A 27,285-nucleotide genomic window follows, 5' to 3' on the forward strand; every position below is an offset into this window, starting at 1 on the left:
TAGGTTAATAGACAAAAAGGAGAAAAAAAATAATGCTATAGTTACACATTGGGAATACTCCTTCCTCGTGCTTCTCCTTCCTCTTAATGCTAACGAATTGTGGGATTTCTCTATTGGAAAGTCATCTTGTGTGAAGCTTCTATATATCTAGTTGTCTCTGTTAAATATAATGCTAATTATCATGATTGGAAGATCTGATTGCTGATGTGCCAGATGAGCTTGATGGGTGCCTTGTATGGGGATAATTTCTGGTTTAATTTTAAAAGAAGAGGATGAGGTTTGCAAATGTTGACCTTGGATAGGCACTTCTCAAAAATATAATAAGTTTGTGCAGCTGTCAAGAGTTCCAGCCATTCCAATCCCTTTCTGAATGGTAAGTGGTTTGATTTTGAAGGGTAAGCAAAAACATAACAAATGCAGTATGAGTGTAATAGTTTAGGCTGGATTGTGTGATTGTGCTGAACAGAAAGATGCTTGCAGCTGCTATGGCATTATTTGATCCCAACCTACTGTGTATAAGCTGTTAGTCACATTCTAGTTTGGACAGCAAGACACTTGAGTTGTTTCAATATAACACATTGAAATTTCAAGTTGTAAATCGAAGCACTTGGACTTTGGCTAGTTAAGTTGCAAAAAACTCATATTTATCATTGACTTTGCAAAGGCAGTAAATCCCAAACATACGCATTGCAAAATTCATAGCTGCTAGAGATGGGGATTTGGAAGAATGGGCTGTTGGATGTTTTGTTTTGTTTTGTTTTGTCCTGGCTGAGGGATAGAAAATAAGTTATCTTGTAAGTGTCCTGGTGTCACAGTGGTTAAATGGTGGTACTGCAGCCACTCACAAACACAAGGTTGTGAGTTCAATTCCAGCTAGGGGCTCAGGGTTCACTCAGCCTTGCATCCTTCCAAGGTCACTAAAATGAGTATGCAGCTTGTTGGGGGCAATTAGCTTACAGTTGTAAACCACTTAAAGACTGCTTAGTATGGTATGAAGCAGTATATAAATGAAGCAGCTATTGCTATTCTGTACAGCTGCCTCTCTTCTTGGGGAGCTGGGAGGTAGGGCCAGTAAATGAACCTAATTGACAAAGGTTCACCAAGGTTGGACACTGGTTATTCTATATATCATCCAGAGAATTCAGCAGACAAAAGGTTAAGTAAACGTTGACAGTAATGGCTGCCAAACCAACAAGGAAACCAAGAATAAGGCAACACTAGAAGGAAACTGCCTATACTGTATTGTATTACTGTAGCAGGTATTACATCACTACTGTGGGCCTTACGGCACTGCTCTGTACCGTGTTGATATCTCCAACCATTCATAGGGATACAGAATTGTACTACACCTTGCCGCTTTTCTGCAGTAATCCCACATTAGCACATTCCATATTTTCTCTTCTGCAGTACCTTTATCATAGCCTCCCCTATGCTGCCCCCAGCTTCACAATAGCTTTGCTGTCATGGTGTGAAAACATCACACTAATTATTGGCAAGACATTTTCTCATGAGCAGTTGAACAGGAAAAGAAGATGGTCACATCTCCCCCATCATTTTATTCCATTTTGTGTTGATGAAACTTTTGAACCTCTGATTTGAACTTATGTAGTGGGGTGTGCTTTGGCATTTGAACTCATGTAGTGTGGTGTACTTCAGTATTTTTGCCATTTCCTTGCCACCGTAATGTCATAGCATATTTGCATTGTAGCGCCAAACTGGTAGGATGCTGCAGCTGAGAGCAATCTTAGACCAAGCACTGGAAGTTGTCTGGATTCCCTGCACAGATCTCCTGGGGAATTCAAAGAGAAGAACTAACTGGCCATACACCAATCCGACCACATCCCACTCAGTAATGGAGTTCTCTCAGAAGCAGGATCGGAGCTCTGCAGCAAAAAAGATGCTGTGGCATGAAAGGTGGAAATTACCATTATTTCAAGCATGCAAAAATGCACATTTGCAACAGTGCTACAATGGGACGATGGCAGGACGCCAACAGAATCACATGGTAGGGCATGATTGCTTGTGGTATTGCTGCATCTATGTTGCCACAGTGCTGTGGTGTGATAAGGCTCTCTGTTACCAAGCATTATGTCGCCATAGTGCTGCACTGCTGTTAGGCTCTTTTGCCTCAGGGTCCTTGTCCTGTTGAAGTTGATAGCCTTGTATTCAGTGGGTGGTCAGGCTTCGCAACCAGGCAAGTGGTTTGCCCCCCTTGATAGCTTTGTAATGCTTCATGAAGCACTTTGTCAGGAAACTCTGAAAGGACACTAGCCAATTATCAAGAGTCTTTTGTTACTGTAGCTGGAGAGTCTTTGGAAGAATGCTATGGGAAAATGGAGTGGTGGGAAGCATCTTGCAAAAAGTCCTCATCCACACAATCTAATAATTCTGCTTCTGGGTGAAATTTAATGTCTGTTAAGTAGAGACTTCATACAGAAAGTTCTTTGATGGCAGTCTTTTCAGCTGCAGGTGTTGGATCTGGGTGCTCCTGTGGTCAGCATTACTCATTATTTTGCTTAGTGACAGCTGGTGTTGGTAAACCAGGAAGAAACATCAGATACAGCTTGCCTTGTCATTTCTGTGCTGCTCTGAGGAGTAAAATGGTTTGAACACCATTACCAGTATCTCCTGGCAGTTTACTTTTACTTCCATACTTCCCTTTCAAACCCTGAAATATCAAAGCCTCAGTTGGAAAATGGGGTGCTTTGCTATTAGAATGGCATTAAAATAACAGCTGGAGGATCCCTATCAATTCAGTTATTGTTTCCAATTGCAATTAGTAAAATCCATCTTATATCCAAACAACGTCTTTCAGTAACTTAAGGCCTTCAGTTTCTTACTTATGATAACCCTAAGCAAAGTTACCATGGGGATTTTGTGGCAAGATGTGTTCAGAGGGGGGTTTGCCTTTGCTTTCCTCTGAGGCTAAAAGGGTATGAATTGTCCCAGGTCACCCAGTGGGTTTCTATGATCAAATGGATTCAAACCCTCATCTCCAGCGTCACAGACCAACACTCAGCCCACTGCAACACGCTGGTTCTCTTTTCTGGCAATTTTTTGTGTCTTCTGAACTGAGAACTCTTGTCTTTTCCAGATCAGATATACTCAGTCCCTTCAATCTTTCCGCAGATGACTTATTTTCAACACTACTGACCATTTTTGTTGCCCCTCTCTAATCTGTTCCCATTTGTATAGATAACCAAAGAGCAGCACTTAGGACTCCAAATGAAGTCTAATTTGTGGCTTGGAAAAATGGTTGTTAATGCAGCATAAAAATCATATATGCTGTTTTCAGTTACGTCACTGTTTAGCTTATGCTCTGTAACCCTGAAATCCCTTTCATACGTGCTGTTGCCACACCAGTAGTCCCATGTATTATTATGCTTGTGGATTTGATGTTTATTTTTTATTTTACTTTTCATTGCAGAGCTTTCCATTTCCCTCTGTTGAAATTCATTGTGTAAGTTTTAGTTTTTCCATTCTTTCCATGTTCTATCTTCTGTGTTAGCTGTCACCCTTAGGATCTGAAATGATTCCTTCCACTCCCTTCATCCAAATCATATATTTTAAAAAAGTAAAATGTACAAAGCCCAGGACATACCCCTGCAATATATGACTGCAGACATTTATCAGTTTAATGAGGAGCGAATGATGACTATGGTTTTTGAATCATCTATGAATCCTATCAATGAGCTCAAATTTAGTCACTTTCCTAACCAAGCAGAACAGATTCAGCAGCTGAAATCGACACATTAATCCGCTGTTTGAGATGAGCAAACACTATTTCCCCCCATATCCAAAGTGACTTAAATTATTACTTGATAGCTCCAAAATACCTAATGAAAGTTTTTCAGGAATACTGCTAGCAATGGCCATGTTTCAGACAACTCCCTCACCCACAATGATGCCAAGTGGATCAGAAGAGAATGAAAATGAACAGCTATCCACTACAACTGTTTAAAAGCTTCTTTTATTCAGCACTCAAATACAGCTCTTTCTTGCCCAGGCTCAGTGATGGGTTTACCTGCCCTGCAGAGAGACCCATCAAACCATTCAGCGCAAACTGTTGGGGGGTTTGCTTTATCAGGAAAGTTTCTGTAACTGCAATATTTGTGTAAAAGACCTGTCAACTCTTACTGAAGCAATTATTTGAACCCAATTAATACAGGGAAATAGGGGGAAAGAGAAGCTTGCATGTTATAATGCCTATTGCAGGTGCCCATGAGAAGAATTCTCTCAAGCCGTTAAAAGACAAGGTGGAGACAATTCACCACCATAGTTAAGATGGCCAAGGACCCTTCTTTTAAAGCTGGGAAAACTTGCTCCATAATACTACATGGTAAAGTTTATGCTGAAGCAAATAATGCTGCATAGGGTACATATCACTGAAAATTAGACATTTTAATGCTAGTTGTTGTTTTTTTTTAATCACTCAGGCCCTCTGCCCTGTTGCAGAAAGCTCTAAAATATCTTGTTATAGGCAGTCTTCCACCCTGTATTTTTAATATTCTGTGGACAGGACTTCATTCTAGGAAAAGGGACTACAGTCAAAGGCCCTAATACTGTACAGCAAAAGCTGATTGCAATTAAGTGCCTTTGAAAGCAATGAGATTTAACTGTGTCACCTAGATTCACTGAGATAGTCATGATTAGCTAGATCAACACCAACACTCTTCCACACTCTCATTGCTCATTTTTGTCCTGCACAAAGATGGCTCATTTCTTTTCTCAACAGAAAATGATAGGAAAATAGACAATTTGCTTTGATAAACCTTTCATCCCCCCCCAACCCCTACTAGTGGGAGCTTTCACACTCTGTACTGAAAACACATGAAAAACCATGGGAGAAAGCACCATGGAAGAATCCTACCCTAGAATTTATTGGGCCTAAGTCACAAATGCATGTGGCTTTTCTGAGGAGCCTGTCAAGAAGTTCAGTTTTCTTGAGGAGCGAGCTCTTCTTCGTAGAAATTAAGTGACTAGATCAATACATATGCTGACTGTACACATATATGCAAGCCTATCACATGGACTGTGTGACAAGTTGCACCCGAATGTTCTTGTGGAAGAATTCTGGAACAGCTCCGCATTTGTGAAGAAAATTGCTCCTTTCCATATTTCAGTACTATGCCTCCATCTTTGGGACAGCAACATCATCTGTATTGTGTAAATAGTGCTATTCATGAGCAATCAAATGTTTGAAAAATTGTGTCCAAGTATGACAGTAGACAAAAACAGCCTTTCTAACTTTGTGCTTGGTTCACCGAGAAACCTTTGTACCTCATTTTTGTTTACCTATCTGTGCAATGAAGCTGTTGTTCATGTAGTACATGGGATTCAAGTTCTCGTAAAATCTAGAAGAGAAAGAACTGAGTAATTTCATTTTCTCTCCACCCCTGAGAGGTCATGAGGATGTATGATCACAGGGTCACAGTCTCCCTATATTTTCAAGCTGGATCTAGGACAACTCCCTCATTCCTTGTTTATGAATGGCAGTAGACTAAACCAGCCCCTGTGCTTTCTCCCTAGCATGAAAGATTATAGTTGACCAAGCCTGAACTTTGTGTGTGTGCATCAGTCAACCTGGAAGGAGGGAGAGACTTAGGTATGCATATTCAGTTATGGGGGAAGCACTAGTCTTTACATAACCTTTACATACTACACTAAAGAAATGTTTTAAAAAATTAAATGTTAAAATGTCTACCTATTCCAACCCCTCTGATGCCCAATCACTTTTTCCATAAGGAGAAATCTAGAGCAAGTGAGGTATATCTTTGTGTAAGGGGCTTCTCTGAACTCCTGCACTCAGCTGAGCAGAGGACTATCTAAGGAATTTGTTTCCTTTCATGGGTGGAGGAGAGGTGGCAGAATACTGCTACTGGGTTACTACTCAGTGCCACAAAGCCACATTTCCAAAGAGATGCACACAAAACACTGCATGGACACACACACTTTTGCTGCAACAGTGCAAGCATCTTCAGGATTTTAACAGTGGGAAGAGGTCAGAAGTCTTTTAAAAATGCCATACAAATTTATAAAGATAAAAAGGGATTCTTCACTCCAGCGCCATAGAAAGCTGTAGTCTCTTTAAAAGAGGATGTGAGATGTCTCCTCGGATCTCAAAAAGTATCTGTTGAGGTTGGCTTTCAAGGCTGGATTCTCTTGCGGTAGAGGTAGGCATTGCTCACTTGGTTCATGACAACCAAGCTGGTGAGGATAGGACACAGGATAGACAGATACCAGGAGACTCCAGTCACAGCTGCAGTAAACCACAAGGAACACATGCCCAGCATCAAACTGGCACAACCAAGAAGGTACCCAATCAACCCTGATGTGGCATGGTAAAGCTTCAGTTTGGTAAGTGTCCAGTTCTTCATCAGCTTAGGATACAGCAGAGCAAGACCACCCATGCACTGCATGCTAGCATACAGCACTGTGAGCAAACCGGTCTGGCCATGCCAAGTGACAAAGTGGTCCTTCCCATTGATGTGCTTGTTATAGCTGATGATGGCCAAGCCCAGGACTGCACATATGAGAGAGAGCAGCTGCAAAGCCCAGTGGAAGCGGACCTTGGCCTTACGTGAGAAGGACCGGAGCAGAGAGCTCTCTGGAGAGAAAACCAACACAGCTTCCGTCATCAGGAACGAAAACTGGAGGGAGGCAAAAAGAAGTCTTATCACTGTTGTTCACTAGATATGTTAGTCACTGAAACTGTTCTTAGGCCAAGGGAAACTGAAAAGGAGTTCCGCCATATAAAAATAATTTCTTCCTCATATTTACTTTAACATGATAATTCGCATGTGGAGAGTGGGGATAGTTTCTAACAGATACCTCCACCAGATATTGATTTATCATAGAGAGGCTTAAAGACATTTTTTACAGTGAGCCCAATCAACCCAGCAGGAGATAAAGCTCAGGGAGTTAGAGGTTACCTGGATAATTACAGCATTTCAGGAGTTAATCATAGCTTTGAACAGAGAAGTGACTAGTAGGGAATTCTTGATTCCAGACTGACAGCATGTAGGAACAGCTGCATCTCCTCTCCCAGCTCCTTAATTAATACAAAAGACCTCTCTACCCTTTATCAAACTATTTTAGTGAACAGAAACAACTCCCAATCCAGATTAGATACAGATATGCTTTGTTATTTTGGAAGATGGTGGCAGTTTTTGGCTGGCTTACCGCAAGCGACATTAATAGAGGGTGCCAGGAGAATAGACCTGCGGGGGAAAATGAGAACAAAGTGAGTTGAAGTCAAATTGGTGAACACATCTCTGGAAATACACTGAAAGCTCTTCAAATGGGACAAAATCATTAAAATCTTACAATGAAATCAACTTGTGTGAAAGCCCTGCTGGATCAGACTAAAGACCTATCTAGTCTTGTTCTGAGAGTGGCTAGCCAGACTCTTACTGGAAGCCCACCAGTGTTCCAATAGTAACCGGGTGACAATCACAAATTGCTGTTACTACTGGATAGAAACACAGTTACATATTATTTTAAGGGTGCTTCCAGGCAAGAGGGTTAAAATGCTCTGCAGTGGGAAAACAAGAGAGAATTGCAAAGAAGGTGAAACATCTGCACCCCATGTAAAACTCCGTGCTTCCCATACAGCAACAGCCTTGTCTTGAGGCACTCTAATTTGACATCAAGTAACCTTTACCTTTCCCCCTTGGATAACATTGAGGGAGAAAAAATACATGCCCAAACCCTTCCCCAAATTTGACTATTAAACTACAAGTATTACAAGAGATGGTGGAATGCTCAAAACAAAGTTCATGTATTCTAACAGTCACAATTTTCATCTGTAGCATTAAAAAAAAAGGAACAGCCCTCTAGCATCTTAAAATCTTCTGAGCAACTTTTCTTGCTCAGAAATGTGTGTGCTATGCAACAAATCTTTTTGATTTTTAGGTGCCACTGATTCCATGTGGGTTTTTTTTTACTCCAACATAACAATGTACCTCTTTACAAACAAACAAAAAAAGTTAAGCAAGCATGGCGTCCTGTGGGAATGCAACCACAGATGCTCTGTCCAGTGCTGAAGTTATTAGGCTACTACTGAAAATAGGCCAGCTGTTCTCATCTGAAGCCATTGTTTGTATGTGTGACTCTTATTACACTCAAGAAACCATTTAAAAGAGAGGCTGAAAACACATTCTGAAAAAGCTTCCAGACTGTAACAGGATAATAGGAAACATGGCTGTCAAAGGATCAGCTTGCTGTGACAAAGCTCAAATGTTGCATTCAGTAATGGAACAACAGAAATGCTACACTATTTGACACTGAAGTGCACTGGAAAACTCCCAACACAATCTAAAACAGCCCATCTAGGCACAGGGACTGGCAACTGTACATATATGACTAGTGGTCCTTGATGTGGATGGATAGCTTGAATTGCCCCTAAGGTATAGATGGACACCAGGATGGAAATGTACATTCCATCTCTTTTGCTAGATAGAGACAGCAATAACTGTCTTAGGCTGCATCCAGGACCCCTAAAAGACCATTATTTCCCAACAGGAATGTGTCCAATTTTTAAGATCCCGAGGGAAGGCTTTCATTCAGTATGACCCAGTATGACCACTGTTTTGGACATGTTTGGTGAGGACACAAGAAAGAGATTTCTCAGCGGCTCCTCTCAGGCTGTGCAATTCCTCCCCTGGAAGGCTTGGATGGCTCCTCTCTCCTTCTGCCATACCTTTGGCTGTTAACTGGTTGTAGCAGAGGTGTTTTTTTTTTAAAAAAAGGGGGGGGGGTCTATATTTTTATCATCTTTACTATGTGTTAAATGTGTTTTAAGAAGTTTTTATTGGTGCCTTTAATAAGACCGCTTATTTAAGTGTGTGTGTGTGTGTGTGTGTTATTAGGTTTTGAAGAACCTACATGATTCAGAAGCCTAGCAATGTAGTTCAATAAGGAATTAGAGCTAAGATCACAGAAATCAACACTTCCCAGGACTATACTGACTTTAAATTGTGTAATGTTATCTATTTCCTTTGCAGGTCAGAAGACTGGATGGCTACACATCTTCAAGGGTAACTGCCCATGCCTTAGTTTCAACAACTCTGTGAACTATTCATACACCTATAATTGCTCCTGACTTACTTGATCCAGGTCTTGTAAGCACAGCCACAAAGATGGAAAATCCAAGTGAAACAAGGTGTGCAGCAGCCCCAAAGACAGTTCTGAGGGAGCGGTATATTCGTGATTCTGTTTCAAGAGTCAGAGCCATGTCTTCTCCAACAGACTCTACAAGGTATTGGCCTTCCACTGTCCTCCAGTTCCAGGCTTCCTTTGTGCAGCACAGATCAGCTTCCCCAGCACATCCAGGCAAGGGGGAAAGGATGGCACACTTGTCTTTAGAGTAAAAACCACATCAGTCGTCTTGTACCTCTAGTACTTTATCTGTTCAAGGAGAAAGGAAAGATTGCAATACTTTAAAAATCAGTAGCTAAATGAACACGGTCATTAAATAGCACAGAGGCCAGAAATAAGTTTCACTAGTGAATATCAAAAGCAAATAAATGGAAAATCCAGGCTATCAAAGGAAGACTCCATCAGTCTCTTGCATTAATACCTGGCCAATTTGTCACAAATGTTATTGGTTCCCAACAGCTAAACTCTGCCTTCTTTCCCTGTAATACCACTGTGTGATGCTGCTTTAGCTACGAAAGCATCAACACTCAGACCTGCATATCAGAAACAGGGGGAATAATGACTTAGAAATGCATCTCTCAAGGCAAAATTCTATCCTGCATGATTATAAATAATTTTAGCAAACATAATCCTTGTGTTGATGTTCTCATCTTTATTTGCCGTTACGTGGAACTTGCAGGGCAAGCCCATCTGACATCTTTTGTACCTATAATCTTGTTATTCACTCTGAGCTAATAGGAAGAGCTAAGTAACTGAACAGGTGTTTTGCTTTTCAGCAGGAATAAAACCAGTCAACTGTAGCACTGAGAGATGAGGTAAACCACTTGCACTGAAGTCACTCCACCATCATCCACAGGAGGATTCCTCAAATTCAGATGGTTTTGGTAGGTCTAGTCCAGCCTTGATATTAGGCAGAGTTCAGCAGCTACCTCAGGAAGGTTTTGGAGCTTATGGTTGTTAGGCTTTTTTTTTTATTACTGAACGATTCACTGGTAGGGATGAAGAGAGGCTCTTCTGAGATTGTCTGCCTTGCATGCCAGTATTACGCCTAGATTTCAGTATTATGTACTTTGATTCATATAGTTAGCTGGCATTTTCTGCACCACCTAAGGTAACAAAATGTCCTGGGCCAGCCCTGGGTTTCAAGTCTGCAACAGAAAGAGTTATGTTATGACTGCATACCAAGAAGCCGAGGAAACATCCACAGCACAAATGAGATTTTAAAAAAAACTTGTTGTGCTGAGACAAGTGAAAGGAAGTAACTGTGCATATGGCCCAGCAGACTATGCTAAATCAAAAATTGTTCTTTTGTTGTGAGCAGGCAGAGGAGTGGCTCAGTGACAGTGAAGCTGCAGCACGCATGTACTGAAGAACTGGATGAGCACATCTTCTCCATCTGCAGATTGAATGTCCCTTATCTGGAATTCTGAAATCGGGAACATTTCAAAAACCGAATCTGACACATGGGTGGCTGAGACTGTGACACCTTTGCTTTTTGATGGTTCAGTGTACACAAACTTTGTTTAATGCACAAAAATATTTAGAATCTTATGCATTTTTATATGTTTATAAGGTATATATGTATATGAAACATAAATGAATTTCACATTTAGACTTAGATGCCATTTACAGGATAGCTCATAATATACATGCAAATATTTCCAAATCCCCTCCTCAAAAAAATGAAACCCAAAACACTTCTTGTTCCAAGCATTTTAGATAAGGGAGACTCAATTGTATTGCCATGCAGACTAAAAATATCAGTTAATTAGGAAACATTAATTCTCACTTAGTTCTTCCACTGGGTGAAAATGAGGACACAGCACCACAAATCTCAGGAAGAAAAACAAAAATTAAAGGAATGGACTAGCCTAATATATCTTTCTGCCTAAGCTGGTGGCACCCATCAATTTACTTTAACAAATGAGGCAGAAAATCCCATAAGCATTTTGCCCAGTTGTAACAGTGACAATACAACGACAAATAGCCAACAATTTCATGATATAGTACGCAATCCATTGCTTCAGTACAGCTAATGGTAAAGCTGGCCCTAACATGGGATACAGGTTTATTATTATTGGCGTCTGACTGCAAACATCAAGAAGCATAATAGTTTTTTTGTACAGAACGTCAGTCATCAAATGCTTGCTTCATTTCTCTAAGGGGCTACAACTGGGTATAATGCAACTGGTGTGCAGACATTTGTCAGAACAATGGATAAAGTAGTGCAAAGGGGGCCTCGGTTCAGTTGTGACGGCAACCTGAGCCTGTCTCAGTCTTATGAGTACCAAGACAGTTTTTCTTGTCATTCTTAAAATTCCCTTCAGCCAAAGGAACCACTGGAAAACAGAAATGGATTCCTCCTGACTTTTATGAAAGCTGATCTGTTCACCAATTGTTACTGATCAGTCCTGTAGAATGTTTCAGCATAGCAAGTTATGTGCAGCCCTATATATTCACATCTACCTCACATTTGTTACAAGCCTTTAAGAGGCTCAGCAGCAGAAAATTACTGAAGTGAGGAGCACAGTACATACATGAAACATACTGCCAAGGAGGACCTAACATGGACTCTCACAGAATTGGAAAAGATCCCAAGGGTCATCCAGTCCAACCCCCCACCATGCAGGAATACACAATCAAAGCTCCCCTGACAGATGGCCATCCAGTCTCTTTCATTACTACACTTCAAGGTATTTTGCTGCATATGTCTCTAGACTGAAATGTCACGGTCAACCTAGGGTTTTCAGTTTGCATGACTGCAACAATTTTCACAAAACTGCAGTCATATTAGGCAACATGTACCCATGTATTGCACAATCTGTTACAATAAATACTGCTTTCTCTACAGGAACACTGTAACAGATGAAGCCATTCTGAGTAGAAAATAGAACTACAGTATGCCCAAACCCAGCTTCTGCCTTTTTCACACCCTGGAACCCTTTAACACTATGCAATTACAGTGTTGTGGTTTCATTTTAATTGCCATGGCATCATCCTACAGAATCCTGGGATTTGTAGTATATGTGTGTGTGTGTGTGTGCCTTCAACTCACCTATTGATTTATGGCAACCCCATGAATTTCATAGGCAAGATAGGCTCCCAAGCTCTGGAACTCCTTCCCTAGGGAGGCCAGGATGGCTCCATCTTTGCTTTCTTTATGACAGCAGATAAAAACATTTTTATGCTGCCAGACTTTTGCATGTAGACAAAGGTGCTGTTTTGTTTTTGTCTTAAAGAATTTGAAATTTTAATAATGTCACATTTTAATCATTTGAACTGTTTAACTGTTTTTTAAACTTTGTATTTTTAATGTTCCATACTGTTTTAACTTAGACTGTTTTAAATTTTGTTAACTGACTTGTCTCTCTGTATCAGGAGGAAGGCGAAATATAAATAAATAGGATAACAATAACAATAAGATACTCAGAGGTCACTTGCTAGTTCCTGCCTCTGAAATATAGCCTACAGCAGCTAGTATTTGTTGCCAGTCTCCCATCGAAGTACTAACCAAAGCTGACCCTACTTAGCTTCCAAGATCAGAAAGGATTTGGTGCCTTTAAGGTATTTAGACCCTACACTTGCAGTTAAGAGAGGGGTATTTAGGATTCTCTGGCAAAGAGCTCTAGCACCTCCCCAAACTATAAATCCCAGGTTTCTGTAGGCTGCAGCCATGGACGTTGAAGCACTAGTATGTCATGTGAAAGGCCTCTTACAGATCTGCATTCTTATTCGAATGGTATCATGAGATTAAAAATCCATGAGATTGGAACTGATGAACCCCAAAAGAGTTTGACTGCATTACAGTTCCGACACAACTGGGGGAAGGGAAGGACTGTGTTCATTTTCTTGTCAAAATACAGAATTATTGAATTATTACAGAATTATTAACTAGCACTGCACCCAGTTGTAGCCACTTAAAATGAAGCAAGATTTGATAGCAGGCTTCTTATACGGAAACCATTATGCTTCCTGATGCTTGCAGACAGGAGCCAGTAGTAACAGACCTATATCCCTTTTTAGGGCCAGCTCTACCATTAGGCCTATTGAGGCAATGGATTCGTGGTACTGTATCATGAAACTGTTGGCTACTTAATTTGTTGCTGTTGTGTTTTCATTCTTACAACTGGGGGAAATGCTTATGGGATTTTCTGCCTCATTTGTCAGAACAACTTCATGGGTATCACTTACTACTCTATCTTAAGCAGAAAGGTGTGTTGAGCTAAATCTTTCCTTTAATTTTTTCCCCCATTTGCTAATGTGTCCTTATTTTCATCCAGTGGAAGAACTCCATGTCTGAGTGAATTAATTTCTCTTAATTAATTGATATTTTTTAGACTGCATGGCAGTACGGTTGAGTCTCCCTTATCTGAAATGCTTGGCACAAGAAGTGTTTTGGACGGTCAGACTGAACCCACACCTTTAAAAAGGAAGAAAGCTTGCTTTTCCTCAGCAGCACAGATAGACACCCAAAACCAGGAAGCTCTAGATGCTAAAATCACACCCATCATGTCTGATCTTTTAATAACCGGATAGCATTTAGCCAAATTACTGTATATACTCGACTGTAAGTCGACTTCACATATAAATTGAGGGCAGGTTTAGGGGCCAGAATTATGGATTTTGATATGACCTGCTGATAAATCAAGGGCAAAACTTAGAGGCACATAACAAAGGATATAAAGGACAAAGCAAAGGAAAACAATGCCAAAGAACATACAAAATTACAGCAGGTATAAATCTTTAGAGTCACCCTCAAGGCTGGATGGATGAGGAGGTAACTGTTAAATCATGGCCGATTTGCATGAGAGGTGAGCAGACACAAGCAGGGCTAAGAAAACACGCACATGTCCAAATGGATGAAAAGGCAAAGCAAAGCAAACTGCAATTACGTTGGCAGTGATTACAGCCTTTAATGTGATAACGTTGCCTGATTTTAAACCCAGAAAAGCTGGCAAACAAGCCCAAGTGTCTTATTCAAATCCTGGTTCCTCTCTGTGTTCCTTTAAGGGGAATCGCCAAAGAGCTGCCACCTCCACCATTTTCCCACCTAGGCCTTAAAAAAGGTCAAAAGTGGCATTGTGGCAAAGAGCGTTTCTTTTAGGGGCTCCCAGGGGGGCCAAAACACACTGCAGAAATAATCCATCTTGAGACTGCTTTAATTGCCCTGGCTCAATGCTAGGGAATTCTGGGAACTGTAGTTTTGTGAGGCATTGAGCCTTCACTGTCAGAGAGCTCTGGTGCCACAACAAGCTACAGTTCCCAGAATTCCCTAGCACTGAGTAAGGGCAGTTAAAGCAGTCTCAAACTGGATTATTTCTGCAGTCTGGTCTGGCCCTATGTCCCACTTTCCATCACTCCAGTCAGAGAAGGGGATGCTTCCTTCTTGGATGAGAGTTAAGGTACAATGCTTACACTGACCCCGTGGATAAGCTGGCACCGTTTTTTGAGTCACTTTTTTGACTAACACTTCTAGACTTATACATGAGTATATGGAGTAAGCAGTATTTAGTGCAACCTCCGTTCCTGGAGGCCAAACCAAGTACTCCCACCCCCAACTCTGCTGTCAACAAGCATCTCCTTAGCAGGAACCCTGTGCCAGCACAAACAATGGTCACAAACACCACCAGCAACAACGAGCCTCTTCTGTAACCTCAGAAAGCGGTGCCATCCGCACACACGCCTCCTCGCCTCCCGTCAGTTTGCAAAGGGATCCTTGCAGCACCCTTGAGTCTGAATCAGAGAAGTTGGGAGCATGGGCTTTTGCAGATGCATCTGAGGAAGGAGGTTCAAGCCTAGGAAAGCTCCTGCTCCCAACTTTTCTCTTTCAGTGAGTCTCAAAGGTGCTGCAAGGCCTTGTTCTATACTGGTTTTCCAGACTAACACGGCTGGGTCTTTGCCTTCTTCTTTCAGGGTCCAAAACGCAGTGCAGAAATAATGCAGTTTGAGAGCACTTTAACCACCCGCCCTCAGTACTAAGGAATCCTGGGAATTGTAGTTTATTGTGGCCCCAGAGCTCTCTGACAGAGAAGGCTCAATGTCTCATAAAGCGACAGTTTCCAGAATTAGCTAGCACTGAGCCAGGGCAGTGAAAGCGGTCTCAAACTGGATTATTTCTGCAGTGAGTGTGTTTTGGACCCCAGTGCCTGGTCCATCTCTTTTGCTCAATGAATGGGAGGAGGAGGAGGCCAGGAAGCTTCAGGATCCCTCCCTCCCTCCTTCCACACAAACTCTCCAAGAGAGGATCCCCCTCCGCGGCCCTTCAGCCGGGCTTCCTGCGGGGCCCCTCTCCCCGGGAGGACAGGCACTGGTCTTTCGGCCCTTCTGAGGGGCACAGTGGAAGGGCTGGCTCTGGATGTGCATGAATGACAACACCCATCTGCCCCTGATATGTAGGAGCAGGAGGATGGGAGCTGCAGTCCATTCTCCCCTGGATGCCTCTAGCCCAGGTTCCGCCCCAGGGGAGCAGGAGGAGGATGGGATAGCGCAGTCCATTCCTTCTCCCTGGAGGCCTCTAGCCAAGGTTTTAAGCCCCAGGAGGAGCAGGATGGGGGAGGATGGGGTGAGTCCATTCTTCTCCCCTGGAGGCCCTAGCCAATGTTTAAGCCCCAGGCGGAGCAGGAGGAGGATGGGAGCTGCCGTCATTCTTTCCCCTGGAGGCCCATCTAGGCCAAGGTTCAGCCCAGGAGGATCAGGAGGAGGATGGGAGCTGCAGTCCTCTTCTCACTGGAGGCTCTAGCCAGGTTAAGCCCAGGAGGAGCAGGGGGAGGATGGGAGCGAGTCCCATGTCTTTCCCCTGGAGGTCCTCTAGCCACGTTGTGCAGCCCCAGGCGGAGCAGGAGGAGGCAGGCGGAGGGAGCTGGCCAGTCCTTCTTCTCTCCTGGAGGCCTCTAGCCAAGGTTCCGCCCAGGCGGAGCGGAGGAGGAGGATGGGAGCTGCAGTCCTTCTCTTGCCTGGAGGCTCTAGCCAAGGTGTTCAGCCCCCAGGCGGCGCAGAGGAGGATGGGAGCTGGCAGTCCATTTCCCCTGGAGGCTCTCTAGCCAAGGTTCAGCCCCAGGCGGAGCAGAGGAGGAGGATGGGAGCTGCAGTCCATTCTTCCTCCCTGGAGCCTCTAGCCAAGGTTCGCCCCAGGAGGAGCAGGAGGAGGATGGGAGCTGCAGTCCCTTCTTCTCCCTGGAGGCCTCTAGCCAAGGTAAGCCCCAGGAGGAGCAGGGAGGATGGGGCTGCCAGTCATTCTTCTCCCCTGGAGGCCTCTAGCCAGGTTTCAGGCCCCAGGCGGGAGGGAGGAGGTGGGAGCTGCAGTCCATTCTTCTCCCTGGAGGCCGCTAGCCAAGGTTCAGCCCAGGCGGGCGGAGGAGGATGGGAGCTGCAGTCAATTCTTCTCCCCTGGAGGCTCTAGCCAGGCAGGTCAGCCAGCAGGGCGGAGCAGGAGGAGGATGGGAGCTGCAGTCCATTCTTCTCCCTGGAAGCCTCTAGCCAAGGTTCAGCCCCAGGGAGCAGGAGGAGGATGGGAGCTGCAGTCCATCTTCTCCCTGGAGGCCTCTAGCCAAGGTTTCAGCCCCAAGGCGCGCGAGGAGGGAGGATGGGAGCTGCAGTCCCTTCTTCTCCCTGGAGGCCTTAGCCAAGGTTCCGCCAAGGAGGAGCAGGAGGGGATGGGAGCTGCAGTCCATTTTTCTCCCTGGGCCTCTTAGCCACGGTTCAGGCCCCAGGCGGAGCAGGGGAGGATGGGAGCTGCAGTCCATCTTCTCCTGGAGGCCTTAGCCAAGGTTCTCGCCCAGGCGGAGCAGGGTGAGGATGGGAGCTGCGCAGTTCCATTCTCCCCGGGGCCATCTAGCCAAGTGTTCAGCCAGGGTCGGATTCAGGTGGAGGGATGGGAGCTGCAGTCCATTCTTCTCCCCTGGAGGCCTCTAGCCAAGGTTCAGCCCCAGGCGGAGCAGGAGGAGGATGGGAGCTGCAGTCCATTCTTCTCCCCTGGAGGCCACTAACCAGAGTTCTGACAATACCCATCAGCCACACCCAGAAGAGCAGGAGAATGGGAGTTGTAATCCATTCGCCCCTGGAAGGCCACTAAATAGATTTCAGACAACACCCATCAGCCCCTGACATAGTAGCAGGATGATGGGAGTTGTAACCCAGCCCCCTCTGGAAAGGGTCAGTGAGGGGGGTTCCTTACTGCCCAGGCGGCCCCAGCATCTGTTCCCTCGGCCCCGCAGCCAAGCTCCGCTCGGGAGGACTCACCGGGGCTCCAGGAAAGGCGGCGTTCGCCCGCCCCGAGGGGAGACAGGGAGGAGGGGCCTCGTGCCTTCTGATTGGGCAAGGAGGCCCATTTCGTTACTAGCCACGCCCACTTTCGTCGCTCTGCCGGCGCCCCTGATAGGCTGCTCTAGCTGCCCATCATCATCGGAGGGAAGGCCTGGCAAATGAAGCCGCCGGGCGAGGGGAGTCACGTGACCAGGCCTGGGAGTTACAGTATTCATTAAATTGCGAGGAAGTTGGGTCATCGCTGCTGCTGCTATAATCATCGACATCATCGTCCTTTGAGATCGACGCATGCGCACTCGTAGGACGCCCGACTTTCCCTTCGAGCCGCTAGGATTTACGCATGCGTAGTGCTATTACTACGCCGACGACTACTGCTCTCTAGTCACGCCCCCTTTTCTCCGTATTGCGCTTGCGCAGAAATGGCGAGCTCTTTACCTCCGTCTCTTTACCTGTTTGGTTTGCGCATGCGTGGTTTTTCTGAGCTGCTCTCTTAGGACCAGGTGAGCTGTGGCTTTCATGGATGCCATTTTGGGGCTCCTTCTTGGGAGGGTAGCCTTATAGAGGCTCTAAGGTGATCCTGTAATGGGTTTTGGTTGGCAAGGTTTATTCAGAGGGGGTTTGCCATTGCTATCCTCTGAGGCTGAGAGAGTGTGACTTGACCAAGGTCACTGCAGTGGGTTTCCATGGCCAAACTGGGATCCAGAGTCATAGTCTAAGAAGACTATGCAGTTCATTAGGAGCATGAAGGTTTGCCCTCAGGTGCCTCATGTCGGGGAAGTGGGATGGTAGGTGCCCATGACCATAGTGCTAAAACAGGGCCACCAAGAAACATAAGTGAGGTCTGCTGAGGCCGGGGGAACCCTTGGGGACGACTTCCGTCATGCGCTCCACATGGGGCTACCTTTGTGCCTAGTCCGGAAACGCCAATTCGTCCAAAACATGGCAGCCAGACTAGTCACCAGAACAGCGAGAAGTGACCATAGAACACCTGTGCTAGAATCCCTCCACTGGCTGCCTATTAGTTTCCGGGCGCAGTACAAGGCGTTGGCGATAACCTTTAAAGCCCTCCATGGCCTGGGTCCAACCTATTTGCAGGATCGCCTTCTTCCATATAATCCATCTTCCCACACACTTAGATCCTCTGGGCAAAAACTTACTGCAGCCAATAAAGACCAGGTTGGCTGCGGTTCCCCAGAGGACCCTTTCATCTGCCACTCCCAAACTATGGAGTGGCCTGTCGGAAGAGATCCAAACATCACCAGTCTTGACGGCTTTAAAAAGACCCCACCACCAAAGCCTATGGTATATTTACTCCCATGAGGGAATAGCCTGAGTATCCTGAAGAATAGCTTGGCCCACTGGCCAGAATGGACCCTGAATCTCTCATGGAAGGTCTCTTCTGTTCCTCTTCTTGTGAGCTCAGGTGGCTAAAATCACAGCATTGAGAAACAGGAGAGATGTGTCCGCTGCTTGGATGAAGCTCGAGGTATGAAGAAGTATGAAACAGTTTGAAGACCCAAACAGGCGCACCAAAAACCTAGGCATGCGCAGTAGCTTCCAGGAGTCATAGAGTGTTGTATTGGTTAGAAAACAATCAACCGTGAAAGGAATGATCATTTATTACTGCTTGGAAATAATTACAGCTGCAGTTGTTTGTTTAGAGGGCAGCTCCAGTTGCCAAAATCACCAGTGACCATGCTGACTGGAGAAATATTATAGACTGACGCAGCTTTAGCTTTGAATTCTAAAAGATTCCATTGTTTATAGACATGAAAGGCAATGTGTTGCCCTCCACTTGTTGATCTACAACTCCCATCATCCTTCACAGTTGGGCTGTGTTGGATATGATTGGTACACAATCTCATAACACCCTTTAACCAAGTTTGGAGCCTATGTGGATTTATATGGCATTCTGGAGGAGAGAATGGTTGGCTGGCCTGAATAGGAATACAGTACTTGTAGAATTCAAAGATAAAGCCATGTTAGTCTGTAAAATCAGTATGTGAAGAGATCTTGTAGCACCTTTGAGACAAACTGAAAGAAAGAAGTTGGCAGCATGAGCTTTCGTAGACTTCAGTCTACTTCCTCCAAATGCATCTGAAATCTCCGAAAGCTCATGCTGCCAACTTCTTTCTCTCAGTTAGTCTCAAAGGTGTTACAAGATCTCTCTACATAAGGAATATTTTTAGTCAGTGGAGGAGGGTTCATGAGATATTAAAGTTATAATTCTATATTTAGAAAAAAATATACTGAGGGAGGCCTTTCTCACCAATTCTGTGTTTGATCTTTTGTAGTTATCACTATGGAAAGAAGGAGTAGAATTGAGTGTATCTTCTTCAGTGAATTCCACCCAACACTTGGACCTAAAATAACGTACCAGGTTGGTAGTAGTAGATGTTTGGGGCATGAATTGCTGATACATGAGGCTGTCTTATATCACATCAGACAATTTGTTTCCTTTGCCCAGGTTTTCTGTTATGACTGGCAGTGACAATCCAGGATCTCAGACAAGATCCATTAGAGTAGAAATGGCAAAGTTTGAAGTTGGGACTTTCTGAATGAAAAATAATGGGCTCTTAAGCCAAGCTGAGGTCCTTGTCCTTCACAAGCTGCATCAAAACTCTGCCCTTTCCTACAGCTGTACTCAACTGTTTTAAGAACCTTTTTTGTCTCCTTGATTTCTAGCTACACAACTTCAGTAGTGTTGGAGGATGCACCTCCTTTGTTTACAAACTAAGGCTGCCGCTTCTTTACCAGTAGAATGGTTTTTTGTTTGTTGGTTTAGATGTATATGTCCCAAGACTTTAGGGCAATGTAAATAAAACCAATCAGCAATTTTAAACAAATTAAAATGTGAAGCAATAAAAATAATGTACTTTGTAAGAATATATGAAAATGTCTTAACAAGTTAAACTAAGTTAAATACAGGAACAGCTACAAACTGGATAAAACTGAAACCCCAAAGGTTTTAATACATTTTTTAAAAAAAAACTGTGTTATAACGTGACATTAAAATCACAGAATCATAGAATCTTAGTTGGAAAGGACCACAGGGGTTATCCAGTCTAGCTCCCTGTCATACAGGAATATGCAACTAAAGCACTCCTGAAAGAGGTCCATGAAATGAAGGCAATGTAGGGACCAATTGGGCCTCTGAGGAGATGGCATTCCATAACCAGGGTGCCTTATAGGGTAGCATAGCCTCTACTGTATACGGAATTAAAACAGACTTTACTATTACAGTGTAAACATACTTAGTTTTTATTTTAAGATAGCAGGGGGCAAGAAGAAAGACTTAAAGAATCATATTTAGAGATTTTGTCATATTTTCAAAGCTGGTGTTTCTCTCAATCTGCATTCCTTGTTAAAAATGATCTTTTTTTATTGATATGCTGTTATTTCTTGACTCTGCAGGTACCAGAGGATTTCATCTCCCGAGAGCTCTTTGACACAGTTCAGGTATATATCATCACTAAACCTGAACTGCAAAACAAGCTCATCACAGTGTAAGTACTTCCCAGGATTATTAACAAAAAATGGTTGTTTATAGTTGTTACCATGTAGGCCGTACAGGTTGCCCCTTGTCCTTTAACCAGGCCAACTTAGCACCATTTCTTCAGTCCTGTCTTCAATTAGGACTAGTCCTGCTTATAGGTAGAATGAGGCAGCTGCCTCATGCAATTGATTTTGGATGTCTAAAAAGTACAGCAAATGGCCACGTGTGCAAGTGGCTGCAGCAGAGCAGCGGGGCACACACATGCTGCCACTGAAAACTGAGGTCTTAGGTCGTGTTTTTTTCATCTGTGGGGAGCAGGGTCAGAACGGAATCCACACAGATACTAAGGGCTGACTGTATCGGCTGATAACAAGTTGTTGTTGTTGTAGTTGTAGTTAACTGCCCTCGAGTCAGCCTCAACTCATGGTGACCCTATGAATGTGACATCTCCAAGACCCCCTATTCTCATCCTCTCTGCTTAGGCTTTGCATGTTCAGGCCCATAACCTCTTTGATGGACTCTAACCATCTGGCCTGCAGTTTTCCTCTCTACTGCCTTCTAGCTTTTCTAGCATTATTGTCTTTTCTAATGAGTCTTGCCTTCTCATGATGTGGCCAAAGTACTACAGTCTTAATTTAATCATCTTGGCTTCCAGGGAGAGATCAGGCTTGATCTGTTCAAGGATCTATTTGTTTGTCTTTTTGGCCATTCAAGGTATCCTCAGCACTCTTCTCCAGCACCACAGCTCAAATGGGTTGATTTTCTTTCTGTCTGCTTTCTTCACTGTCCAGCTCTCACAACCATACATAGTAATGGGGAATATAATGGCTTGGATAAGTTTCACTTTAGTGCTTGGTTGTATATATCTTTACAGTTTAGGACCCTGTCTAGTTCTTTCATCTCTTCCATTCCCATTCTTAGTTTTCTTCTGATTGAATTTATTATGGTCATGATTTTTGTTTTCTTTATATTCAACAGTAAGGCTGCCTTTGTACTTTCTTCTTTAACTTTCCTTCATAATTGTTTCAAGTCTGTGCTGTTTTCTGCTAGTAGTATGGTGTCATCTGCATATCTTATTATTGATGTTTCTTTCCTCTGTCATCCTTCCCTGTTTAAGCCTGCTCTTTGTATGATATTTTGTGCATAGAAGTTGAGGGTGCTAGAATCCAGCCTTGTCTGACCTATTTGCCAATTGGGAACCATTCTAGTTCTACATATTCTAACAGTGGCCTCTTATCCTAAATACCGATTTCTCATTAGGACTGTCAAATGTAGTGTCAATCCCATTTCTTTAAGAGCATTCCATAGCTTTTCTATAATCTATAAACACAAGCTGATTTTGTTCACTCCAAGTTACTGCTTCATAAATGAAATACAGCTACACAGTACATTGTATGCTATGCTATAACAAGTGCCATTAAAATTACATTTAATAACCTTCACTTATTTCTCTTTAACAGTACAGCCATGGAAAAAAAGCTAATTGGTTGCCCAGTATGTATTGAGCATAAGAAATACAGCCGGAATGCTTTGCTGTTCAATCTTGGCTTTGTTTGTGATGCCAGAGCTAAGACCTGTGCATTGGAGCCTATTGTGAAGAAACTGGCAGGTTATCTTACCACTCTAGAGGTCAGACATAGCATGATATTCTGAGTAACATTTCTCTCTTTAAGAGGGTATACAAACTACATAACTGAGCAGTGTGTAAACATGTTTGTTGTCTCTCATTTTATCTTCTCTTGCTTTTTGGTTGACAGCAAGCTGGATTTTTCTTGATTTTTGTAAGGCCTTGAATGGTGCTTGACAAACTTTGGAACAGGACAATCAAGCCAGTGCCACTGTGACACATTTAAGCCAGTGCTGCTGTGCTAAATGTTATGTGTCCCCAGCACCCATGTTTATGTTTCTGCTTAAGAAGCTAAACAGTGTTATACCTTGCTTCCAGAGGAATAAGCTCTCTTTGTGTCCATTCCAATTACCATGGGCCCTTGATATCCGCTGGGGTTTGGTTCCAGGACTCTCTAGGGATACCAAAATATGTGGATGCTCAAATCCCATTACATACAATGGCATAGTAAAATGGTGTCTTGTATAAAATGGAAAAATCGAGGTTTACTTTTTGGAATGTATATATTTTAATAATATTTTCAAGTTGTGAATGGTTGAATTCATGGATAAAGAATCCATTAATATAGAGAGTACATCAGAATTGGACAACATCTGCAGAACTGATACAGATTCCATAGTATTGCTAACTAACACTGCTCCTATTACTGTGTAAGAATGTTTGTCATTACTGTAAAAATATTAACAAACATTCTGCATGAGGAATTTTTTCTTTTCTTTAAGTGTGCAATATACTTTGTCCATTTTATTGCTAGTATTTTTAGCATTACATTTTGATTCAAGCTAATTATAGATTTTTGTCCTTTCCTAGCTGGAGAGTGGCTTTATTTCCAATGAGGAGAGCAAGCAAAAGCTGATACCCATCATGACTATCTTACTCGAGGAACTGAATGCCACTGGCAAATGCACTTTGCCTATAGGTAGTGTCAACAGACAAATTGTTGAGGGATGCAAATTGAAAAGGGCCATATTAAAATGGAAACTTGTGATTTCTTGGGAGACATGCAGGGAAGATGGGAACATGGCACATTCATAATAGGAGAGCATTTATTGACCCAGTTTCCTATTTCAAAACCCTGAGTGCTGTTTATGAACAGCGTCCTTGTAAAAGCTGCCCTATTGGTCCTGCTGCAAGCATGAGCAATTAAGTAAAATACACACCTCCATCCGTCTTTTGTTTAGTTAGAGGTGAGCACCTTCCAGGCATGGGGAGGCTGCAATCCATGCCCCAAGAATGAAGAGGATTGCTTCCATGCCCAACTGCACAGAAATAGTTTAGCCAATCACATCCCATCCCCAAAAGACTAAGGAGTTCACTTGGCCAACACAGGCCATTTGGGAAAAGGGGCTTAGCCTTTTTTTTTTCTTTTCCTTTTTTCAAAACTGGAAGTGGTTTTGTTTTGTTTTTCAAAACTACTTTAGGACCAGAGGTGAAAGCAGACTGAGTTAGTCAATCGCTCCCTTTTCCAGGCTTGGAGTTGACCAATTTTTCATTCCTCCCGCCATGAAGTTAGAGGTGCATAGACTGTAAAAATGGGTTACATATGGCTTATAGGCCTTGCTTCTCTTGGTTCATTGTATCATGCAGATCAGGAATTCTGCTTTATCTCTTCCCCAAGAAGCTAGAGTTAGACACTTCAGTTTGTATTTGGTTTGTTACTGATTTGTCAGAGGAGAGATAAGCTAGAATTTCTGATTCACACATCAGTGAGCTGTGTATAATTCTGCCTTGTTGCAATGTCTGATCTTGTTTGATCTTGTGTTGTCTCTTCTCCTGTACCTCAGATATATTACAATGTAAAAGTAATATGTTTACTATAGCATGTGATGCTGCTTAAGAATAGGAATGAATAGTAAATGATTATTAGATCTTGCCTTGATACCATTGAATTTATCAGTTCTCTTAACTTCAGAAGAACAACACAAAGATAAAGATCCTTTTAAGCAAGTTTTTGCAGATAACTTTATTTTCCTGTATTATGGTTCTTGTTACATGTGGGGGGGGGGATTTGCTAGTTATCTTCTCTGGACTCTTTCTTTCTCCCATCATTTGCCACTAGCCTGCAGCTCTCCACTTTAGATTTCAAGTGGACAAGGGAAGGAGGATAGTTAAGGTTATTTTATTGTTTTATTGTGGGTGCTCCCATGGGGAACTGAGCATGGTTGTATCATGTAAAGAAGGCCTACTGTCAACAGAGCAGTGCAGTGCCCTGCCCGTCCCAATCTCACCAAAGCATCTCCATCCTACTTGTCTCTTTCTTACAGATGAATCCAATACCATTCACTTGAAAGTGATTGAGCAGCGCCCTGATCCCCCCATTGTGCAGGAGTATGATGTTCCTGTTTTCACCCAAGACAAGGATGACTTCTTCAATTCCCAGTGGGACCTCACCACTCAGCAGGTTGGGACACATAAGAAGGAAAGAACTTGTCTCTCACTTCGATTTTATGCAATAATGTGACAGTGGCAGACAGAACCTCTTCCACATGTTGTTGCTCTGCAAAATAAAATTATCCCTATTTATTTTTATTTATTTCATTTCTATGCCGCTTTTCTCTCAGAAAGAGACCTAAGGTGGCTCACAGATACTTGATTTCAAAAGTTTTATGAGGCAGGCTGCCCTCTACCCCAAGGTGGAACTTGTCAATGGGAAGTCTCAGTTTGGGTAACCTGATCCTATACTTTAGGAGTGGGGGTGTATGGCCTTCCAGATATAGACTGCAGCTCCCACCACCTCTCACCATTGGCTGTTCTGGCTAGGGCACATAAGAGTTGCTCTCCAATAATGTCTGGAGTCCCATACATTCCCCACACTGAATTAAATCATTATTCACATTCAATTGGCATCCAGTTAAATAGAATTTATGTTAAAGGAAATGCATGCACAGGAGTCTACATTAATTTCTTCACCTTGGTTTTGGTCTCACATTATTGTGGGGAGGGGTCTTGTGCCTGTAACAGAAGTATGAGTTCTTTAGCTCTTACTGAGTAATTTTCTCAATGAACACTGTACAGGAAGATTGTTCACCAGAATTATCTTGTCTTTCCAGTTCAATTCCTCCACACACGTGTGCATGCATCTCTGTTTAGTTTGTTTCATAAATGCTTTCTCTCCTAGATCCTTCCATACATTGATGGATTCCGGCATGTTCAGAAAATCTCAGCTGAAGCAGATGTGGAGCTGAATTTGGTTCGCATTGCCATCCAGAACCTCTTGTGAGTGTCATATGTGAAAAGGAGACAGAGCTGCTGGGTTTGGTCACAAATCACAATGTTTATGAGCAATAGATTTCAGCGCTATTGTGCTGTCCTTTTCTTCTTTTACCTCTCCTCCTCCTCAATTTAGAAACAAACTTACCTAAAGCAAAGAAACAATAGGTTTTTAAAAAATCAATAGTAGGTGTACAGGGACCTGGTGGTTTACTGGGACAACAGGAGGCAGTGCAGGGAGATTTAATATTTACTTCTTCAGCCAATCTCAACAAAAAGTGCTCCTACTTTGCTGCTTTTAGCCCTAAGAAACATTTCTATTAGCATCATAAAATCACAGAGTTGGAAGAGACATCAAGGGCCATCCAGTCCAACCCCATTCTGCCATGCAGGAACACAGAATCAAAGCACTCCCAACAGATGGCCATCCAGCCTCTGTTTAAAAACCTCCAAAGAAGGAGATTCCACCATGCTCTGAAGTAGCATGTTCCATTGTTGAACAGCTCTAACTCTCAGGAAGTTCCTCCTGATATTCTTTTCCTGTAGCTTCCGTCCATTGATCTGGGTCCTATTCTTTGGAGCAGCAGAAAACAAGCTTGCTCCATCCTCAGTATGACACCCCTTCAGATACTTAAACAGGGCTATCATATCACCTCTTAACCTTCTCTTATCCAGGCTAAACATATCCAGCTCCCTAAGTCTCTCATAGACATGGTTTCCAGACCTTTCACCATTTTGGTTGCCCTCCTCTGGACACACTCCAGCTTCTCAACATCCTTCTTGAACTGTGGTGCCTAGAACTGGACACAGTCTTCCAGGTGAGGCCTGACCAAAGCAAAGTAGAGTAGCACTATTACTTTCCTTGATCTAGACCAGTGATGGTGAACCTTTTAGAGGCCGAATGCCCAAACTTCAACCCAAGACCCACTTATTTATTGTGAAGTGCCATGTCCCTCTGGCTTTCTAATAACAAACTCTGGCAAACTCTGTGCTGGGGCGACGGCACTGGTGCCCACAGAGAGGGCTCTGAGTGCCACCTCTGGCATGCGTGCCATAGGTTCGCCATCACTGATCTAGACACTGTATGTACTTCTATTGATGCAGCCTAGAATCACATTGGCCTTTTTAGCTGCTGCATCAAACTGTTGACTCATGTTCAACTTGTGGGCTACTAGGACGCCTACATCCTTTTCACCTGTAGTCTCGTTAAGCCAGGTGTCCCCCATCCTGTATCTGTGCATTTCATTTTTTTTTCCCCCGATGTACATTTCTCCCTATTGAGATTGATTTTGTTAGTTTTGACCCAGCTTTCTAATCTGTTAAATTCATTTTGAATTTTGGTCCTCTTCTCTGGGGTATTAGCTACTCCTTCTAATTTGGTGTCATCTGAAAATTTGATAAGCATGCCCCCTATTCTCTCATCCAAGTTGTTGATAAATAGGAGTGTTTTTTTCCTGTGGCTAAAAGCAATTGAAATTGTTACAGGGATGGAAAGGATTACATTTCTCCTCTCTGCATGCTGCAATCCTGG

General features: G+C 43.2%; 2 protein-coding genes across 5 annotated transcripts in view; one reads left to right on the forward strand and one right to left on the reverse strand.

Annotated features, from left to right (window-relative positions):
* Positions 1 to 3,951: 3,951 nt before the first annotated feature.
* Positions 3,952 to 17,484, reverse strand: LOC121922178 (transmembrane reductase CYB561D2). Of its 3 annotated transcripts, none has more exons than XM_042451257.1 (4): positions 17,398 to 17,484; positions 9,109 to 9,408; positions 7,183 to 7,220; positions 3,952 to 6,650 (listed from the first exon to the last, which is right to left on the reverse strand). In XM_042451257.1, the coding sequence occupies exons 2-4, from the start codon at positions 9,233 to 9,235 to the stop codon at positions 6,147 to 6,149; spliced, it is 669 nt and encodes a 222-aa protein (XP_042307191.1). In that variant the 5' UTR covers positions 9,236 to 9,408; positions 17,398 to 17,484; the 3' UTR covers positions 3,952 to 6,146. The 3 variants fall into 3 exon arrangements, with proteins under 3 accessions (XP_042307191.1, XP_042307189.1, XP_042307192.1); XM_042451255.1 differs by having other exon boundaries at positions 17,333 to 17,442; XM_042451258.1 differs by lacking the exon at positions 17,398 to 17,484 and adding an exon at positions 13,913 to 14,296.
* A 185-nt stretch (positions 17,485 to 17,669) lies between these two features.
* The window catches only part of NPRL2 (NPR2 like, GATOR1 complex subunit), a 16,642-nt gene continuing 7,026 nt past the window's right edge, over positions 17,670 to 27,285 (forward strand). Inside the window, exons 1-7 of one of the 2 annotated variants that reach the window (XM_042451253.1) lie at positions 17,670 to 17,921; positions 19,716 to 19,801; positions 20,836 to 20,927; positions 22,378 to 22,546; positions 23,355 to 23,463; positions 24,809 to 24,945; positions 25,663 to 25,760. In XM_042451253.1, coding sequence (XP_042307187.1) covers positions 19,724 to 19,801; positions 20,836 to 20,927; positions 22,378 to 22,546; positions 23,355 to 23,463; positions 24,809 to 24,945; positions 25,663 to 25,760 — 683 coding nt within the window. In that variant the 5' untranslated portion in view covers positions 17,670 to 17,921; positions 19,716 to 19,723. The remainder of the gene's footprint in view (positions 17,922 to 19,715; positions 19,802 to 20,835; positions 20,928 to 22,377; positions 22,547 to 23,354; positions 23,464 to 24,808; positions 24,946 to 25,662; positions 25,761 to 27,285) is intronic. The other variant, XM_042451254.1, reaches the window with a different exon arrangement.

Source organism: Sceloporus undulatus, chromosome 2 (genome assembly GCF_019175285.1).
Source record: "Sceloporus undulatus isolate JIND9_A2432 ecotype Alabama chromosome 2, SceUnd_v1.1, whole genome shotgun sequence".
In the NCBI taxonomy this organism is placed as follows: domain Eukaryota; kingdom Metazoa; phylum Chordata; class Lepidosauria; order Squamata; family Phrynosomatidae; genus Sceloporus; species Sceloporus undulatus.